The 17,912-nt window shown below is 39.6% G+C and overlaps 1 protein-coding gene across 1 annotated transcript in view; it reads left to right on the top strand.

Moving 5' to 3' along the window:
* si:ch73-211e3.1 (mastermind-like domain-containing protein 1) overlaps positions 1 to 14,760 on the top strand; it is a 64,881-nt gene extending 50,121 nt beyond the window's left edge. Inside the window, exons 3-5 of the mRNA XM_060874514.1 lie at positions 11,878 to 11,988; positions 12,194 to 12,266; positions 12,382 to 14,760. Coding sequence (XP_060730497.1) covers positions 11,878 to 11,988; positions 12,194 to 12,266; positions 12,382 to 13,397 — 1,200 coding nt within the window. The 3' untranslated portion in view covers positions 13,398 to 14,760. The remainder of the gene's footprint in view (positions 1 to 11,877; positions 11,989 to 12,193; positions 12,267 to 12,381) is intronic.
* The last annotated feature ends 3,152 nt before the right edge of the window (positions 14,761 to 17,912 follow it).

Here is a 17,912-nt window from a genome sequence, read left to right as displayed (position 1 = left end):
ATGAGTTTCAAACCAAAAAAAAGGTTTTATCCTTCAGAGAAATTGATTGATTCATCCAACACTCCTCATGTTTGCTCTCCAGTAAAGCACTGGCACTTCTCTTTAATAATTGTTGTAACGACCTATTTAGTCATTAAATTGCTGTATTCAAGATGAGAGTGCTAATAAGTGCATATTTTATTGTCTGTGAGTGCCTGCTGAGTCGTTGCGATGTGTTCTGGCGCTCAGTATGAGGACCTAATACAATAATGGGCTGGAGAGAGAAAATAAACCGACAGAGATACAGTACTTATCCTTTTCTGCCTGACGAGAGAAACGTGTCATAAAGTGAAGTGAGGACGGAGTGTGTTGTGTGTTTATGTGTTTGGACATCTGTCAGTCCTCACCCCGTGGGCGCAAAAACCTCAGGCTTTGGCATGCAAAATCTCCCAACCAATTTAGCAAATGAGAGCGTGTGTGAGTCCTGAATCACACGGCAAGAGAGAGAGAGACACAGAGATAGACAGAGAGAGAGAGGCACAGAGAGAGACAGAGAGAGAGAGGCACAGAGAGAGACAGAGAGAGATTCTTCACAATGAAGCTAATTCATTAAAGACTGCTATGCTGAATACTAAAGGAACAATGGAGGCGAAAAGGGGAAAGAGAAAGGAAATGGGAGGGAAGGTGAAAACGCACTCAAAACAGACAGAGAGAGAGCAGGGAGAAAAGAGAAGGGGGGTCTTGAAGGGGCAGTTGGAGCTACAGGGCTGGCTTTGGTCTTTTTATTCTCTTTCAAACAGAGGGGTCCAGGATTTCCTCGTCGTCTCTTTACTAATTAGACAGAGGTGTCAAGCAGAGATTTGTGTGCCTGCTGAATCTGCTGGCTATGGAAAACACACACACACACACAGAGAGAGAGAGAGTAGAGAGAGAAAGAGAGAGAGATCTACAATGGAGTGCTTGTTTTTTATATAGTGCTTCCTTCCTACACTGCACAGCAAAAAAGTGTTGGATTAATGGCTAGTGAGTTAAATTAACAGCTAGAATGTTGAATCTAGTCTTTGCAGTTCACACAGAGAAGTGTTTCTGAAGCATCCTTTAGTCATCTGTCTCACAAAACAGATTCTATTTGAACTAAAGCAGCATTTTTGTTCTATTTATTCAGACAGATGATAAGTACATGTTTTAGGTGCTCATTATTACTGATACTGATGTAACCTACTTAGTAATTAAAAAAAAAATCAGAGGTGTCATTGAACATTCGATGTAGCTGCAGGGTTCTTCTTCGTTTTAATCTTGTCTAATTCCCACCCACCCACCCGCCAGCCAGCCAGCCAACTCTGCTGTCATATGACAGGCTACAAACTGAAGAAGGCTGAAACATGCTTCCTTCGAGACACATGAAGCCAGTCATCTACATCTTGGAAGGATGATACACTCAGAGGAAAGCTTTCTACCCTCTTCTACCAACTGTATTTCGTCAGGAGAGAGAACTCCGTCCTTTCCCACCCTGATGAAAAGGCGAACGTGTTTCTGTTGTGCCACTCGGGATCCTGTCGTTTAGTGCTGTGTGTGTTCCTCGTGTTAAGTTTTATGTTTCAGATGTTATGATGTAGAAGTCTTTAAAAGCGAGCGTGAGGGGTGGTGAGGTGAGCTGAGCACTCAGAGCGGTATCAGTAAAAGGGGCATTAAAAAAAAAGAGCACATGCTGCTGTGAAGTTCACTTTGAATTAAGAGTCTGTTCAGTATACACTAGTTTTCCAGCTTGTAGTAGCACATGGTACTGGATGCTGATATTGGAGTAGTTTTTACAATAACGTGTAAAAAAGCATAATATCAGACTTATACTACTCTAGTATCTGTATTGATGCTTCCCAAAAGTTTACTGTTCAGTCCACAGCAGCTCTGTGAGACGAACACTCATTATCTCCTGCTGTGTGAGCATGTTGTGAGATCCATTTAAATCACACACTCCCACCCACTCTCTAGATTATTTTTAAATCAAGATTTATTACCGTGAGATTATAATAATTCATTACACCAAGATGGGTAATGAGAATAAAGACTTTATTTACTGTTCAACTGACTTTTATCTATGTGCTAGTGTACTTCTTATGTATTCTAACTCTTTTGGTGGGGCATATGTGTGGATTGTGGGATTAGATTGTGTGTGTGTGTGTGTGTGTGTGTGCGTGTGTGTCTGTCTGTGTGTGTGAGAGAGAGAGAGAGAATTGGATGATGATAAAATGTATAATGTGTGTTATATGCTCAGAAACATGCAGGACTTCTGAAACACTGGTATCCCTCCGGTGGACTCTCTCTCTCTGTGTGTGTGTGTGTGTGTGTGTGTGTGTGTCTCTACAGAAGTGATTTATTTTGGCAGCTGTAATCCTAACACACTTTCACAACATCTGCATGTGTGTGTACACAAGGTCATGACAGGAGCATGACAGCAACAGAAAGAGGAGCGGGGAAGGGGGAAGGGGTAGTGAGTTTGGTTGGGGGTAGTTTTGGTGTTGGTAGTGGTGGTGGTCTAGGGAACAACAGAAAGTTAGTTAAAAACAAATATTGGAAATAGAAAGCAAAATAGGTCTTTATAGGTTCTTAATAGTTTTTTTTCATGCACATTAAATTGTTGCTCTGATGTTATTGATATTAATGATTGTATCAGTCGTTTTTTTTTCTCGGATCAGTGAAAAATTGATTGTAATTTTCCTCAATCAATCAATCATTGTAGTAACAATTTAAATCATGTAGTAACAATGTTTTATATATCACAGCTCATAATCAACAAATGATTCTCAAATTCAGTTACAGCATGTATTTATGTGTGTGTGTGTGTGTGTGTGTGTGTGTATGTGTGTGTACATAAGAGCGTGTGAATATACTCTTGGGAAAACATGCTGCATGTCACACTGTAGCTGTGAGTGATGTTTAGCCCTTACCCCCATCATTGTGTGCTAGTTTACACCCACATACACACACACGGTTTAGAGGAAGGAAGTGCTGGAGTGCTGCTGATACGTTCCTGCAGGGTGCGAACCAGAGGAGGATTGAGTGTAGATCACCACATTGTAAAAAGTATGTTCTAAACAACTCATTGTCTCTGGAGAGAGAGAGAGAAAATAGAGATGAAGATGTTGTGAGCTGCTGTCGGATGTGTAAATGTATTATGTTATCATGTTATTCCATTAGTAACAAAACAGGCAGCGTTGCTCAATCATAATCTCACACATGAGGAATGTGAAAAGAGTGTTTATAAAAAGGTGAACTGGCCTTTGTTTAAACCAGACTTCATCACTGTCAAGCTCCATAAATCCTCTGATATCTCTATGATTACAGTGTAAACACATCTGTGCTTATATTCTAGCTATATTGCTGTTCTGTCACTTTGCACATATTATATTCTTGTGTTTACACTTCAGCAGCAATTTTTGTGTTGTGGTGTAATCAATATTTTAGTTAAAATCCTTTGTGTGTGTGTGTGTGTGTGTGTGTAGAGAAGCTGTTGTGGTTTTTTTACCTGCAGCAAAAATGTCTCAGTGTATTAATCTTTCTGTTGACATCAGAGAAGTGTAAGTGTGTGTGTGTGTGTGTGTGTGTGTGTGATACATAGATCATATGGAGTTGGAGGAGAAAAGCACTGAATCACCCTGTAAAGCTACAGTGAAATACGATATAAATGAGATTATAAAGATACATTATTGTATCTACTGAAATTATTAGTATTAATTCCTTTTTTGTACGTTTCAAATTGTCTTTTAGACAATGGCAATATTTTCAAAAAAGATCATAAGCCAGCTCATCGTCCCATGTGTCTATGTGTCTCATTCCTTGTCTCTATTGTGTTTAAATGTTTTTTTCCCTGTATGATTACGGGTGATAAAGGTGTTTAAATGTCTGTGGCCTTGTATTAATTACCCGGGGAAACCGGATATGGTTAAACAAAGTTTATCCTAACTGTATGTCTAGTAGATTTTTCAGCCTAAAGCAGAAAAACGTGTTACAACTTAAAACAGATGTGAATAAAATCCACAGGGAGGTGAAAGCCAATTCACTATACAACCTCGAACCAAACCTATCCAACCATCTTGGAAGCATGCACCAATAGATAGCATGATTCTTGGGTGTGGTCATGTCTTTTTGGAAGACTAAACATGGAGTAACTGCTCATTAGTACAGTCTCAGAACTTCGTCACAGCAGACTGCATTTATTTTAACATTGTTTAATGTGATCCAGCACACTAATGAGCTAAACGATCCAACTAATAATATTTGATTTAACCAGATAACATGCTATAGTACATTTAGCAGTCTACAAAGATTACTCAACATATTCACTCACAACCAACAAGCTAGCTCTCTGGAAGTGAACTGAACCAGTAGCAACCACGACCAAATCATGAACAAGTGAAATCAAGCTATTCTGTTTAATGACAAGCTTTAAAGGTTTCATGGTGACTGTGAGGGTATTACAGTGATTGTGGAGTTGTAAAAGAAGCAGTAGCTGCAAATTTCCAGTCAATTTCTGCTTTAGTCAGCTGCAGAAACGAATGATTGTTTAATTCATTACTACAATATGGAAATGAGCATTCTTGTTAATATATGACATCTCACGCTTATGTTGAAAGTCATTTGGTTAGCTTTTTCTTCATGTATTAAATCAGTGAACTTTCATTCTGTGCTGTTATGCAACATGTGAAAAGAACCTACTATGTCGGTGTATTGGAATTAAAATGTAGGAGTTTTACCATAAGCCACTAGCACATCAGCCAATCACCGCCACTGTTCAGGCATGAATCCATGGCAACGGGGTCAACCCGGCCCTCTTTCTTAGCTCAGGAATTCCTTAGTAAATGTTTCTTTAGCAGTTTTTTGAATAGGTTTTAAGAGAAGGAATCTCTTAGTTAAGAACTTTTAGTGCCACTTAGGAAAACTCTTAGTGGTAAGATTTCTTTCTGTATTTCTCTTGAAGCCTAAACCATTCAGTGTCCCATATTCTGGTCCACACCCACACATACACATAAACACACACACACACACGCACACCCTACTGCGACATATCCAATTCTAACCCTCAGGAGGGCTTCATGGGAACGACGCTCCTCGTCTCCTCTGTAGGTGGTCACCCTTGAACACAAAGGCTGGCTGCCTGAGCTGTCACACAGACTGTGTGTGTGTGTGTGTGTGTGTGTGTGTGTGTGTGTGTGTGTGTGTGTGTGTGTGTGTGTGTGTGTGTGTGTGTGAATCCGGCTAGTGGACAGAAACCAGGGAAGAGAGGATTCAATCAGACCAGCAGACAGGCTTTAAGGGGAAGAAGATCAATAATGATAAAGAACACGTCATTAAACCATAAATAAAGTAAACCTGAACAGTTCGTTTTTAGACTTCAGTTATTGTAGAATAATAGATTATTTTCCTTTTAAAAAATAGAGAAAACTAATAATTAGGCTATATAAGATCATAGAAGCCCCATAACTATTTTTGTTTTTGCTAGTGAGCTAGTGAGCTAGCTAACAGCTAGTAAACTAGCACACACGTGTCACAGGAAGCAACATGGGGTTTCAGTAGCTGAGTTTTTAATAGTACAGTGCGTATTTCTGTATATTTATGTAACAATAGTTAAACCTGTCAAAGATATCATAGCACATTTAACTAAATTAGCTAGCACACAATCTCTGTGTCTAAATTATTTCAGGTAGCACATGCTCCTCTGATAATTAGACTGTAAAACACTGAGCTTGAGGACATGACATTCTAAGAATCACTAATTACTGACAAGCATCTGAATACTTTTGCACTGTGTTATCATATTTGAGCCACATTATGAACATCATTCTGTCATCCAGAATGAGTTAGCCATTTATAAATGAAAAAATCTTGAGTTATTGAGTTCAGGGTACTTTATTATTTTGTTACTTAAAACCACAGGCACAGTTGAGGCCAGCAGATGAGACTGTGTGTGTGTGTGTGTGTGTGTGTGTGTGTGTGTGTGTGTGTGTGTGTGTGTGTGTGTGTGTGTGTGTGTGTGAGTGTGTGTGAGTGTGTGTCCCTGCTGACCTTGCCCTGAGGAGAGGGGGAGGAATACAGATGGCATGAGAGATGGTTCCAGGATGATGAAGGGGCTTTTTTAGGAGCAGCACAACCAAACTAGCATCCAGTGGGGAAACAAGGATAAAACCGTTAGATTAGTAGCAGTACTCTGCTGTACTAAACTCATACACTAAGATAAATTGATCTCCAGTGTGTGAAACCATAGTAGTTTTTCTTATAGCAGTGTTAATCAGTGCTTTGCCAAATACTCTGTTAAGCCTGAGCTCAGTAAGCTGCACTAATAGGATGAAGGCACTGCTAATGGTATGAATGTTTAGTGTTGGACTGATGATATGAGTGTGTGGGTACTGTTCAAGTTCTGTTAGTTTGGATTCCCAGCACTGCGTGCCTGAACCCAGCTGCAGCTCCAATGAATAGTGAATAAACCAACTGCGCTGCCAAGTTAACACTGGCCTGGCACCAACACTATCAGGTGTGTTTGTGTATGTTTGAGAGAGAGTTAGAGATGGTGCAGGGTTAGTATTCTAACCATGCTGAGAAACAGGCATTATTAGACAGTTCTAGCTGGATTTTTCATCAAGGAAATGCTTCTAGCAGAATTTTTTTTTACATATAACAAATTTGTCAATTTTTTCAACTCCACTTTTTCTTTTTCACCTCGTTCATTTTTTTAAAGATGCATTCTGTCCTGATTCCTGGGTTAATAAATTCACACTGGCTTTTGCTGCACGTGATTCCATATACATCTGTGCGGGTGTGTGTGCATGTGCGCGTCTGTCTGTCGGCCTGTGTTAGACAGAATGTGGTTGGGCAGCAGTGGATAGTTGGCATAAAGGATGGCACAAACTGCCAACTTCAGGCTACACAGACAGGCAGTATTAAACACACACACACACACAGATTGAGGGTTGATGTGTGTTGTTTTGGAAGTAGGTCAAGTACAAATAAATATTTATTAACATCCCCTTACGCCCAAATTGACCCCATTCCCTGTCTTGTGCTTTCTCTCTCTCTCTCTCTCTCTCTCTCTCTCTCTCTCTCTCTCACACTCTTGCTTCTTTCTTAGAAGAATTCTTGCCCTTTCTTACACACACATCCATGCTCAAACAAAGAGTAACTTACTAGATAAATATACTTCTTCTAGTCATTACACACACACATACAAACACTCACACACACACACACACACACTATATTTGCTACCAGGCAAAGCGAATAAAAAATGTAAAATCCTACATCAACGAATGTGAAATTTATAATGCAATTATCATCAGGTTTAAAAGTCTTTCTAGACTCACACACTCCCTCTTAGACTAACTGCGATTCTAAATATTATTATACATTAAAATGATCCGTTTCTTCATTTCAGGTTTTTTTTTTCTGGCCCAGAAATTTGTCTCAACCACATAAAGTCTTTTGCCCTAAAAAGCAACCCATGCATGAGCCATATTGCTGCTTTTTTTTTCACAAGTGTAAGTGGTGTTGGTTCAGAATGGGATGAGATGTTGATGCTTTCACTGCTCTGGCAATACTCAAGCAGCAGAGGGCTCTAAAAATGACAAACTGCTCCTTTAACCTTATTAAACTAAAAATTTCATGTTGTCTTCAGAGCATTATCATTCTTTCAAGGACAGTAATGACATTTATTTCCCATGAAACTAGATATACTGGTATAACTAACAATATGAAAGGATGTTTATATAGAGTAATATTAAAATCACCAAGCTACTGGGAAAACAAATGGAAAAAATACAGTTTGTCTTGCTGTCTGATTTATGATGTTTTCATTCACTTTGTTTGTTGATGACAATTATAACCTGATGATCTCAGGGGGAAAATATGCAAAAGACAAATATAAGAGATTACATTTCGTTTGTGTGGAAGGGTTTTTTTGTGTCTGTGTGTTTGTAACTAACATTTCCAAATTAAGTGCACACAAATATTTAGTGAAGAGGTACAGTGATGCACTGGGGAGCTCGGGTTACTGTCTCTTTGGAAGTTCTCTGCATGTTCTCTTGGTGTCTGTGTGGGTTTCCTCCTTGTTCTCCGGTTTCCTCCTACCTCCCCAAAAAACGTGTGTAGGTGTGTTGTCTTTATGTTTGGACATTTGTGTGTTTGTCAGATGTTCTGTGATGAACAGGCGGAGTGTATTCCTGCCTCACGCCTAGTGTTCCTGGCTCCGAATCCATCTTGACCCTGACCAGGATAAAGTGCTTACAAGTGCTTAAAAGCTTAAAGTGCAAGGCTGTGTCGAATCTGATTTATAATGGTTGATGTTACTGTCAAAAATGAGCATGCAATAATCTATTTACTAAGACTACACTTTTGGTCAGTCAGTAGTTATTAGCTGTAGCATTATGCTTGCGCTGCTGCTCATCATTTTATTACAGTCTCTCCATTAAGCATGGTTACTGTGGAGATAAAAGCCTGTTTGCTGTGGCAATCAGTGTGTTTAGTATCTGCTTCTGTTCCAACAGCTGGACCCATGCCAATCCACATACACTCACACATGCAAGTGCACTGCTCCAGTGCATTATTCTGTCCTACTTTCTCCCTCTTTCTCTCTCTCTCTCTCTCTCTCTCTCTCTCTCTCTCTCTCTCTCTTTTTCATGTTTTGTTTCCTTTTGTCTTTTTATACCTGCCTTTATTTCCTCCACTCCCTTAATTCTATACTGTCACACACACTCGCACCTGCCTGTAAGGAGGCTACAGAAAGACAGTCTCTATTTGTCTGTCCTTTCCTCTGTCTTCTTCATCACTGTCGCTCACTGTTTCCAATGACAGTTCAACTTTAGCTCGGCCTATGTTTAGCACTACTGGGTGTGTGAGTGTGTATGAGCGTGTGCTTCCATGGTGGGATGCAAGAATGGTGCAGATGGCTTACCACTGTATTTTAGCATGCCTCAACAAATGTGTCAGACACACACATGCGCGCACACACACACACACACACACTGTCAGTCGTCAGTGATTTCATTTAGATCCACTCCAAGATAAGGGGAGTGATGTGGTCAAAAGGGAAAAAATCAGACATAAAAAAACACTACATTGCTAAAAAAAAAAAAAAAAAAGGGAAAAAAAGGCAAAAACACACTCTTTTCAGAAGGAGAAACGTGAGGCTTTAATGGGTGTCTCAGTGGGTCCATTAAGCTTTTTTGCTCGATCAGCCTCATATGTTTGGTGCAATTAAGGTCTGTCGTCAGTGGGTGGACGTGAGGATAGGTGCATCTACATGGTCACTGCACAATACACAGCACTGGGAGCAAGGTCAAACACAGGAGGTCAGGGCTACACAAAAGCAAAATGCCTTTAGCTGCCAAACAGCATACAAATGAAGAGAGTAAATGCTATGATTCAATATGTGAACACAATACTGTAAAATAATGAAATAAAAATGTAAAAAAAAAAGTTCTGTTTGCTTATATAGCTTCAAGTGTATTTCTCCTTAGCTGTTTCATTTCTTAATCTGAATCCCAGCTTTAAGAGAATAACAGCCCTCACACTTGATCAGTTCAGCTTGTTATCTGTACTGTATTGATGGTATACAATCGCTGAATGACAGGGCAGTGTGCTGGTAAAACGATGGCTTTGAGAAAGACACACTATTTAAATTCAAGATTTTCTTCGCTCTACTGGATGCCACAGGGGGGAACTTATCTCTCCCTTTGTTCCTTTTTTATACACACACGCACACACACTCTGCCATGGTTGCTTTGTGCCTGCCAGCTAAAGGAGCGGATTGCTTCGATAACCTCCATCGTGATGTCTAACCTATTAAATGCACCCTGAATGCAATGAATGAAAAGCTCAGTGTTATGCATAAAACAGAAGGGGTGTGTGTGTGTATGTGAGTGTGTGTGTGTGTGTGTGTGTTTCGTAGGAAAGGTGGTTGCCAGAGGTTGTCATGAGTGAGAAATAGGGAAATTTTTATGTTCCAGTACTGCAACAACAGGAACATAAGTCATCTTCATATGAAGGACCATCGCTTTTTTTTTCTCCTTCCCTCCTTTTAGCATTCATTTCAACAGCTTAGAATAATGAAGCTGAACCTTTTGTGCAAGCAGGAAATGCTTTCCATTGCCTGTAAGTAGGCAGGAAGCAATATGAAAAATTCACAATATGATAACCATACAAACCAAAAGTATCATAGTATTTGTTTACAACTTCACATTATCAAAGTAATGACAGAAAACCGCAGGAGCAGGACATTTACTGAATTATTTAATAGGGGAAAATAATAGGGTTAAAATGATTGTTCCTACCCCTATGGCATATTTCAAGGAACATGTACATAGAAATAATGTTTATATTGTGGGGTCATTATTGCATAAATGTGATGCCTTTAGTATGAAAAGCTATTAAGTGCTGTAGCATTAACATTGCTGTTTATGAGCTTATAATGGATCAGGATGTGTTCCAATATATCTTATAGATTCCTAACTCTTCTATACAATAACTGACAGGGATTATGCATGCTTGTCTGCACACAAACAAAACTGATGAGTTGTAGTAACTAATGACTCTTGTAGTAACATTTTTCAAGGAACTCATTTCTGAGGTACGCCAAAATCCCTCTCACATATAAATGTGCAATGTGGGTTGATTGCCGAGGAAACTGTTTTTTGGTGATATCAGATACAGGATTGCCAAATGACTCTTCCGGCCAAATGCCAAAATCTTTTTTATAAAGCACATTTGATTGCAAAAAGCCTAAGTGGGTGGTAAATCATGTAATCTGGAAACATTAGCTTCCAAAGCATGTGCTGCTTTATTTGTTTGAAATGGTGCACCTAATGCCATCTAGTGTTCATACAGGAATAAACTGCATATTTCTTGCAGATGCATAAATATCATTCTACTGCTATACTATGTATTTAGTACAATTTGTATAGAAGCCCATTAGACAACTATATTTTAAGTAACTGCTATATTGTAAGTAACTGCTCCGGGACTTGGTTGGTAGCCGTTACTCTAACGAGAGGATTTGTCCATTCTTTGTTGTAGCTGCATATTGCCAGGAGTGAGGTGTAAAATCAATAGCAATTATCAGCAGTGCTGCTGCAGACACAGGCCATTCATTTCCCCAACACAAGCAACAAAACTGCTACTCCCTTCCCTCCCCTTCATTCCCACACACAAGGCCATTTTAAAGATACCTTAAAGATAGTTTAAAGGCACCTTGAAAGGTAACATGCATGGTGGTATTCAGACTGGTGTGTTCGTATTGATTTAGAATGCAAGATTTGTTAGAAATCAACTGTAAGTTAATTGATTGAGCTTAGCCCGTGTCTATGGTTAGCCAGCCTAGATGAGGCATAGCAGGATGAAAAGAAAGGAGGGGATGTGGTGGAAGTTTGTTTGTTTAGTTGTGGGAACCTGAGTATGGGAATATGGGAATGCCTGCTCAGACTGAAAGACTGGATGGGTGCAGCATTCAAGCAGAGCCAATGCAAACAACAGTCCACTGCTCTGGGAAATGGTGGCTGGTTTGAATCCTCTCTCATTATTTACATATATTTGTGGCACAAACATCTGGGAGAAGATTGTGAACATGCACGCATGATTGAGGTGTTGTGCGGTGGCAAGAACAGAGATCTTGCTCATTGGCAATTCTTTTGAGATATGAGCTCAGATATAACGTACATTTGTACATGATTGCCTTTTGAAAATGAAATGAGCAAGCAGAGTGTGATAGACACTGTATTGTACTTCTGCCATCGGAGCATGCATACTTTAGACATTATCAGATGTTTTCCTGTGAGACTGATAACCAAGTATGGAAATGGAATGTAAGCTGACTCTCTCTCTCTCTCTCTCTCTCTCTCTCTTTCTCTCTCATTGCAGGAACAGAATGTAGGGATGGTGCCGCATCTTCAAGATCCCTCTGCAGGGCCTCGTCCAGGGCAGGCCAGTAACTACAACATGCTGCTTAGGACTCAACTAATGAGGAAGCAGGTCAGTGCAAACCCCAATCCTAAACCAACAGTGGATATTATGTAACTCCTTATAGCATTTTCTAAACATTATGCTTAGATTCTGATGATGTGCTATGCTAAATTGTTATCTTACTGCCTTTTTTTCAATCTGTGTGAATCTACAGTATCTGATTTTTGCTTTGCTATTTTTGTGCTGTATTGGTAATACTTTCTGTCTTGTGTAGGAAAAGCAAAGGCAGATAGAGCAAATGAATGGAGGACAGATGTCGGATTGCCAGCAGGTGGCACCATTTCAAGGTAATGATACGTGCAGTTCAGATAAAAAAAAGGAAGGAAAGAAAATAGAGATGTAGAGATGATAGTGGTCTTAAGGCTTTTTTCAAGATTTTGTTTGCTCTTTATTGTCTCACAGGTCCAGGTAGAACTATACCCCCTGAATGTGGTGGTTACCCTATGGGTGCACCCCAGCATCCCAACCCTGCCATGATGGGCCACAGTGGCTCAATACTACCCAATCGCATGAATCTTCCCCCTGGATCCTTATCCCAGGTGGGCCATTCTGGTCCATACATGGGTGGAACTGGCCCCAAGCAACCATTCTACCATTCCTCACAAGACTTAGGGATGCCCATGCGCCCAAGCCAGAGCTTAATGGGAGTGGGAGGTTCTCCAAGGCAGCCTAACCACCCAGGACATATTGTAGCTCGACCAGTGATGCCTGGACCAAGCTTGGGAGGGGGTCCAACTAACCACCTCCGGCAGGCATTGCATCAAGGCACTGCTATTCCGCCACGCATGATGTGTGCTTCTCAACAGCAACCACACTCACAATCCCAGCTCTGGCAGAGCCAACAAGGGGCACACCCACACATGGACCCTGTGAACCACCAGCACCTCTTCCCCAGTGGAGGAGCACCTCCAGTCTGTGGAGCACCTCAGTTCCCACAGAGACCAGGTATGCCAGCCAACTTTATGGTTGGTCAACCTCCACCAAACCAGCTAGCTCCAGGCATGGTAAGCAGACATCTGCAAAAGATGCCCCCTGGGCAAACTCTCCCCACAATGAACCAGCAGAGCCTTAGGATGAGGGGTCCTCTGACTGCCATGGAAATTATGAAGCCTGGAGCCCCTCTGACTATGATGGACCCAGCTCATGGCATGGCACCCCCAAGCTATCCCTCAGTGGACAAACATAGTCTGACACAAGGCTATAGTTCTGGACCAACTCCAGGAAGTAAACTACCCACCTATGACTATCCACCCCAGCACCATAGTAATGGAAGCATGGCTGTAGGATCTCAAGGATCTTTGGGAGCTGGAGGAGTTGGAGGAGGCGAGGTGGACTTCATAGACACTTTAGTGGGTTCAAATGATGACTGGCTCAACAACCTTAATATGATTGATGAATACCTAGAGCAGAACTCATAGGGGAAAGCAAGAAATTACTGGGCAGCTAGAAATCCATCATTTGAGAAGGTACCAAACCAAGCCTGTATAATTGTCCTTTACAATTGAGAGCTGATAGGTTAGAATCAGACACTGCCATGTGTCTGTAACAAAGACACTGAGATCAGGGCTACTTTTTTAAGATTTTGCAGTTGTGGCTAGGGTCATTAAACAGTGCCCCTGATTTAAAGGCATTTAAAGTCAACACCTAGTATGCTGGCTGCCCTAAAGTTCTCACATCAAATATTGCTGTAAAGTTCTCTCTAAATAAATGTACTTTAACTGGCTTTAAGGACAGTTAATAATCTGCTTCCACTGGACTTGGACACTGTGTAATGAGCTGATCAGTGTTTTCACAGCAAAGCAAACGAGGGCATTCATTCATGAAATATAATAACCTGGTGCAGTTCACTTGGTTGAACCACATCAAAAAGGTTGATGGCTTGCTTATCATGGTGGAAATACACATGATGTAGTCGTTTCTAATGTGAGATGTTTGGTGGTATTTCAAAAGGGGCTTAATAATGTACATGGTGAACTATTTTGTAAAATATGTTTTCGTATACTGTAACATATAAAAGGGAAGTACACATATTTATACTTCTTTTGTGCAAATACATTCTTTAGATTTCCTTTGTAAATAATCAAAATGCTAAATATATGAAGAAGACGAAAACAATGTTAAAACAATTCAACTGATCTTGTAAACTCTATTGTAATTTGTAATACGCAAGACAATATTGTTAGTTTTTGCAGTAATACTATGTATTACAGTGTTGAAATATTTGTTATGGTTTTGACATAACTGGACTTCTGGTACTCCTGTGTGGCTAAAAAAAAAACTTGTGAGGTCAATTTCTGACACTACTTGCACTACAAAAGTCCAGTGGTCCCCTATCGTTGTCTTTTATTCCAACACATTTTGCACTAGACAAATGTCTTTGTCTTTGTCATAATACAGTATGTACCATGTGGGGGAAACTGTCTGACAGAGGGGTCACATTATATAGGGATTTTATATCTTTAGGCGCAAGTACATATACATGATCTCATCTATATGGCAACATTAGTGTACAAAATCTACACTAAGACTATTGTTTTTTTCAGCATTTGGTAAATACTATATCACCATCCATTATGTAAGAGACCTGCCACAAATACCACTTAAAACTGCATACACTAGCCCCAGTGTTTTGTGCCAGAGTCCTGAGTTTTCCTTTGTTCGTGGTCTTTTGGCTAAGGGCATGAACTTTAGGCCATTCTGATTTGTGTTTTCTCTGTGATTATTCAATTTTGTCTTATTTTTTAGATTGAACAATAAACTGTGTAAATGCAAAAAAAAAAACATGATGGATAATTCTTTCATATTTATTACAGCTTGCTAATTTAGCTTTAGTTATCCATATTTGCACACATCCTGCTTTTGATCCAAAGCTATAGGTTTTTGGCTCCCTACAGGCATTTCACATAGCAGGGAAACCACCAGAAACAAAGCTCCAACTAACTAATAAATGAGACTGGAATCAAATGCTCCAAGTGATGTGCATTGCATTATCATTGAGTGATGCATTTTATATTTGTACAAGGCCATGTGTCCTGTAATATCATTCCTTTTCTTACAGCATTACTACTGGACCAAATATTCAGGCTACGTATATACAGTACTGTGTTTGGAGTAATATTTGGGGACAAAAATTCTACTTACATGTGGTTTGTTATTATTATTGACATTTAACATTTAATGTTCCCATTCTGAGTAATTGCTAAATTCATAAATCTATTGTTTATTTATCTAATAACAAGTAAAGTGAGCAGCCTTTCTGGGTTACTAATCCATCATGATTCCAAATATTTTTAATAATTTCTGCCCAAAATATTTTAGATGGGCAGTATTGTCATGCAGAGGGTAGCAATGCCACCACAGAGTCAAAGCACTCCTGGTTTGATCTTGAGCTGGGTTTAGGTCTGTGCTGTTAGGTCTAGTGTTGGTAATGTGTGTGCTTGTTGCACTGTAATGGACCAGTGTTCTAAGGATAGTCTCCAGATTTATCATTACCTTGACAATGACTATCTAAAACGGGTCCTTTTATGTACTGTTTAATGTGTATTACAATTACAGTCAATAAAATTGTAAGACCAGCTGTGATACACTATATGGTCAGGAGCAAGTGGACACCTGACATCAACCCATATATGATTGTTGAACATCCCATTCCATATTTTGTCCCCTTTTGCTTTTACATTATATTTTGCCTTCTGTGATGGCTTTGTGGATTTGTTCTCATTCGACCACATAAGCATTAGTGAGGTCAGGCACTGATATAAGATATAAGGTGAGGAGGCCTGGGGTGCAATCAACAATTCAACAATTTATCCCAAAAGTGTTCAGTGGGGTTCAGGTCAAGGCTATGACATTCTATACAAGTGTGTGCTTTCAACTTTGTGGCAATAGTTTAGCAAAGATCCACATATGGGTGTAACGGTCAGGGGTTCGGATACATTTGGCCTTGAAGTGTTTGTTTTTGACAGCATCCACCATTTATTCAGCTTCATTAGCTGCTTTATCTTGGTCAGGGGTGTGTGGATTCAGGAGCATATCCTGGGAACACTAGAAGTGAGGTGGAATTACACGCTGGATGTAACAACTGTCAAAAACAGGGCTACTGCAAACACACACACTCACAATCTCATAACATGATCATGTATGGACACAAACTTCATGCATCACAGCAAAACAGTGCTGAATATTTAGGTTGTACTGAGCTTAATTTAGCATAATTTATAGGAAACACACAGGAACTGCTAGTGAGATCTTTCTTGACAGCATCAACATTCTGGTCACTCCACCACATCTCAGTTCTTTATTTTTGTTTTATCTGTTTCACTTTGCAGTTAAAATTATTGTTTTGCTTCAACATTTTTGCTGATACGTCAGTGTACCTGCATTTGTTCCTTTAAAACTGAGAAATATAGATATACAAACAGTAATGTATTTAAAATGGGCCACAATCTATAATACTGCGTAATTATTAACTACAAACACAATGCATTTACACGCTCGATTGCATAGTGTACAAAGCAAGTCAAAGCCAAAGTGTTCTTTTAGTAATGACAGCAGCTCTGCACAGCTTCACAGCTGAGACAGGAAGGAAGTCAGTAATGGCAATGAAACAGCCCATTAACACCTTCTAAAATATCTTGTGATTTGTATATTAAAAAAGATCCCAACTGTGTGCAAGCAGAAATGAAAGAAAGCAGGCTCAGGGTGTTGCCTAGATCCTGTGTTATTCAGGAAATACAAAATACTTCATGAACTCATATTTGGGAAGAAGTAGTGCAACTGACAGTCACTATTACTGCCCCTGTTCTTTGTTTAAGCAGCTTGACACTCACACTAAATCACTGACTATAATGTCCTACTGACCATTTGTGTGTGTGTGTGTGTGTGTGTGTGTGTGTGTGTGTGTGTGTGTGTGTGTGTGTGTGTGCTTTGCTTTGTGTAACAGACTTAAATTTTAACCAGCTTCTTTGCAGCCGGGAGAAACAAACTGACACAGGTGGAACGCAAGGCAGATTGTGCTGTGTAGACATAGGAACTTACACTTTATGGTTTCCCAGGTGTCACTTTTATTAGACCTAGTACTCTAAATCTGTCCTCTGTTGAGCCATTTGCTTGAGTGTGTAATGTAATGCAAGTGAGAGGAGCTCTGCTTCCTTTGGTTTATATAAACAGGCAGTCGAGCTGAACTCGACTTTTACTACAGCTAGTTATAAATGTAAACCATAACCTGGCATGATGGAGATAATAACAACAATAATAATGATAATATAATACAGCTTCACACTGCCTTATAGAGAATAAGCTTTCATTCAAAAGTTTTAGTTTTCTGGCAGGATAACCGGTCCCTGGTATATATTTCTGATCATAATGAAAATTATTTTTTTTTGCTATTTTATGTGTACTCCATGTTATACTGTATCATGTATCATTACCAAAAAAGATTCAAAAGACATACTCATATAATTTTCATACCCAAAATGATTGTGTAGTTATACTATGATATAAAGCTATTAATTGATTAAGGAAATAGCCAAGTGGCTAAAGTGTTGTCTACTGATTGGACGGTTGTGAGTTTGAATCCCAGGTCACCCAAGCTGCCCCTGTTGGGCCCATAGACAAGGCCTTTAATTGTTAATTATAGATCAAATGTAAGTTGCGCTGGATGAGGGTGTCTGCCAAATGCAGTAAATAACAAAACTTTTAGGACTTGCTTTATTTAAAGTTTCATTAGATGAAAATATGGAGCTTTATACTGTATAATAACACATCTGAATCTAAACCTGCTCCCAAACTGGTGACCTTATGACTGAAGTACTAAAAGACTTGTCTAGTATTCAGGACATGTACAAAATAATATTGTGAAACAGATAATGTTTCTGCAAGACCCTGATCTTTTAATTCTCTCTCTCTATATATATATGTGGCTGTAAATATTG

Source organism: Tachysurus vachellii, chromosome 7 (genome assembly GCF_030014155.1).
Source record: "Tachysurus vachellii isolate PV-2020 chromosome 7, HZAU_Pvac_v1, whole genome shotgun sequence".
Classification (NCBI taxonomy): Eukaryota; Metazoa; Chordata; class Actinopteri; order Siluriformes; family Bagridae; genus Tachysurus; species Tachysurus vachellii.
This window is presented reverse-complemented; position numbering and strand designations above follow the sequence as displayed.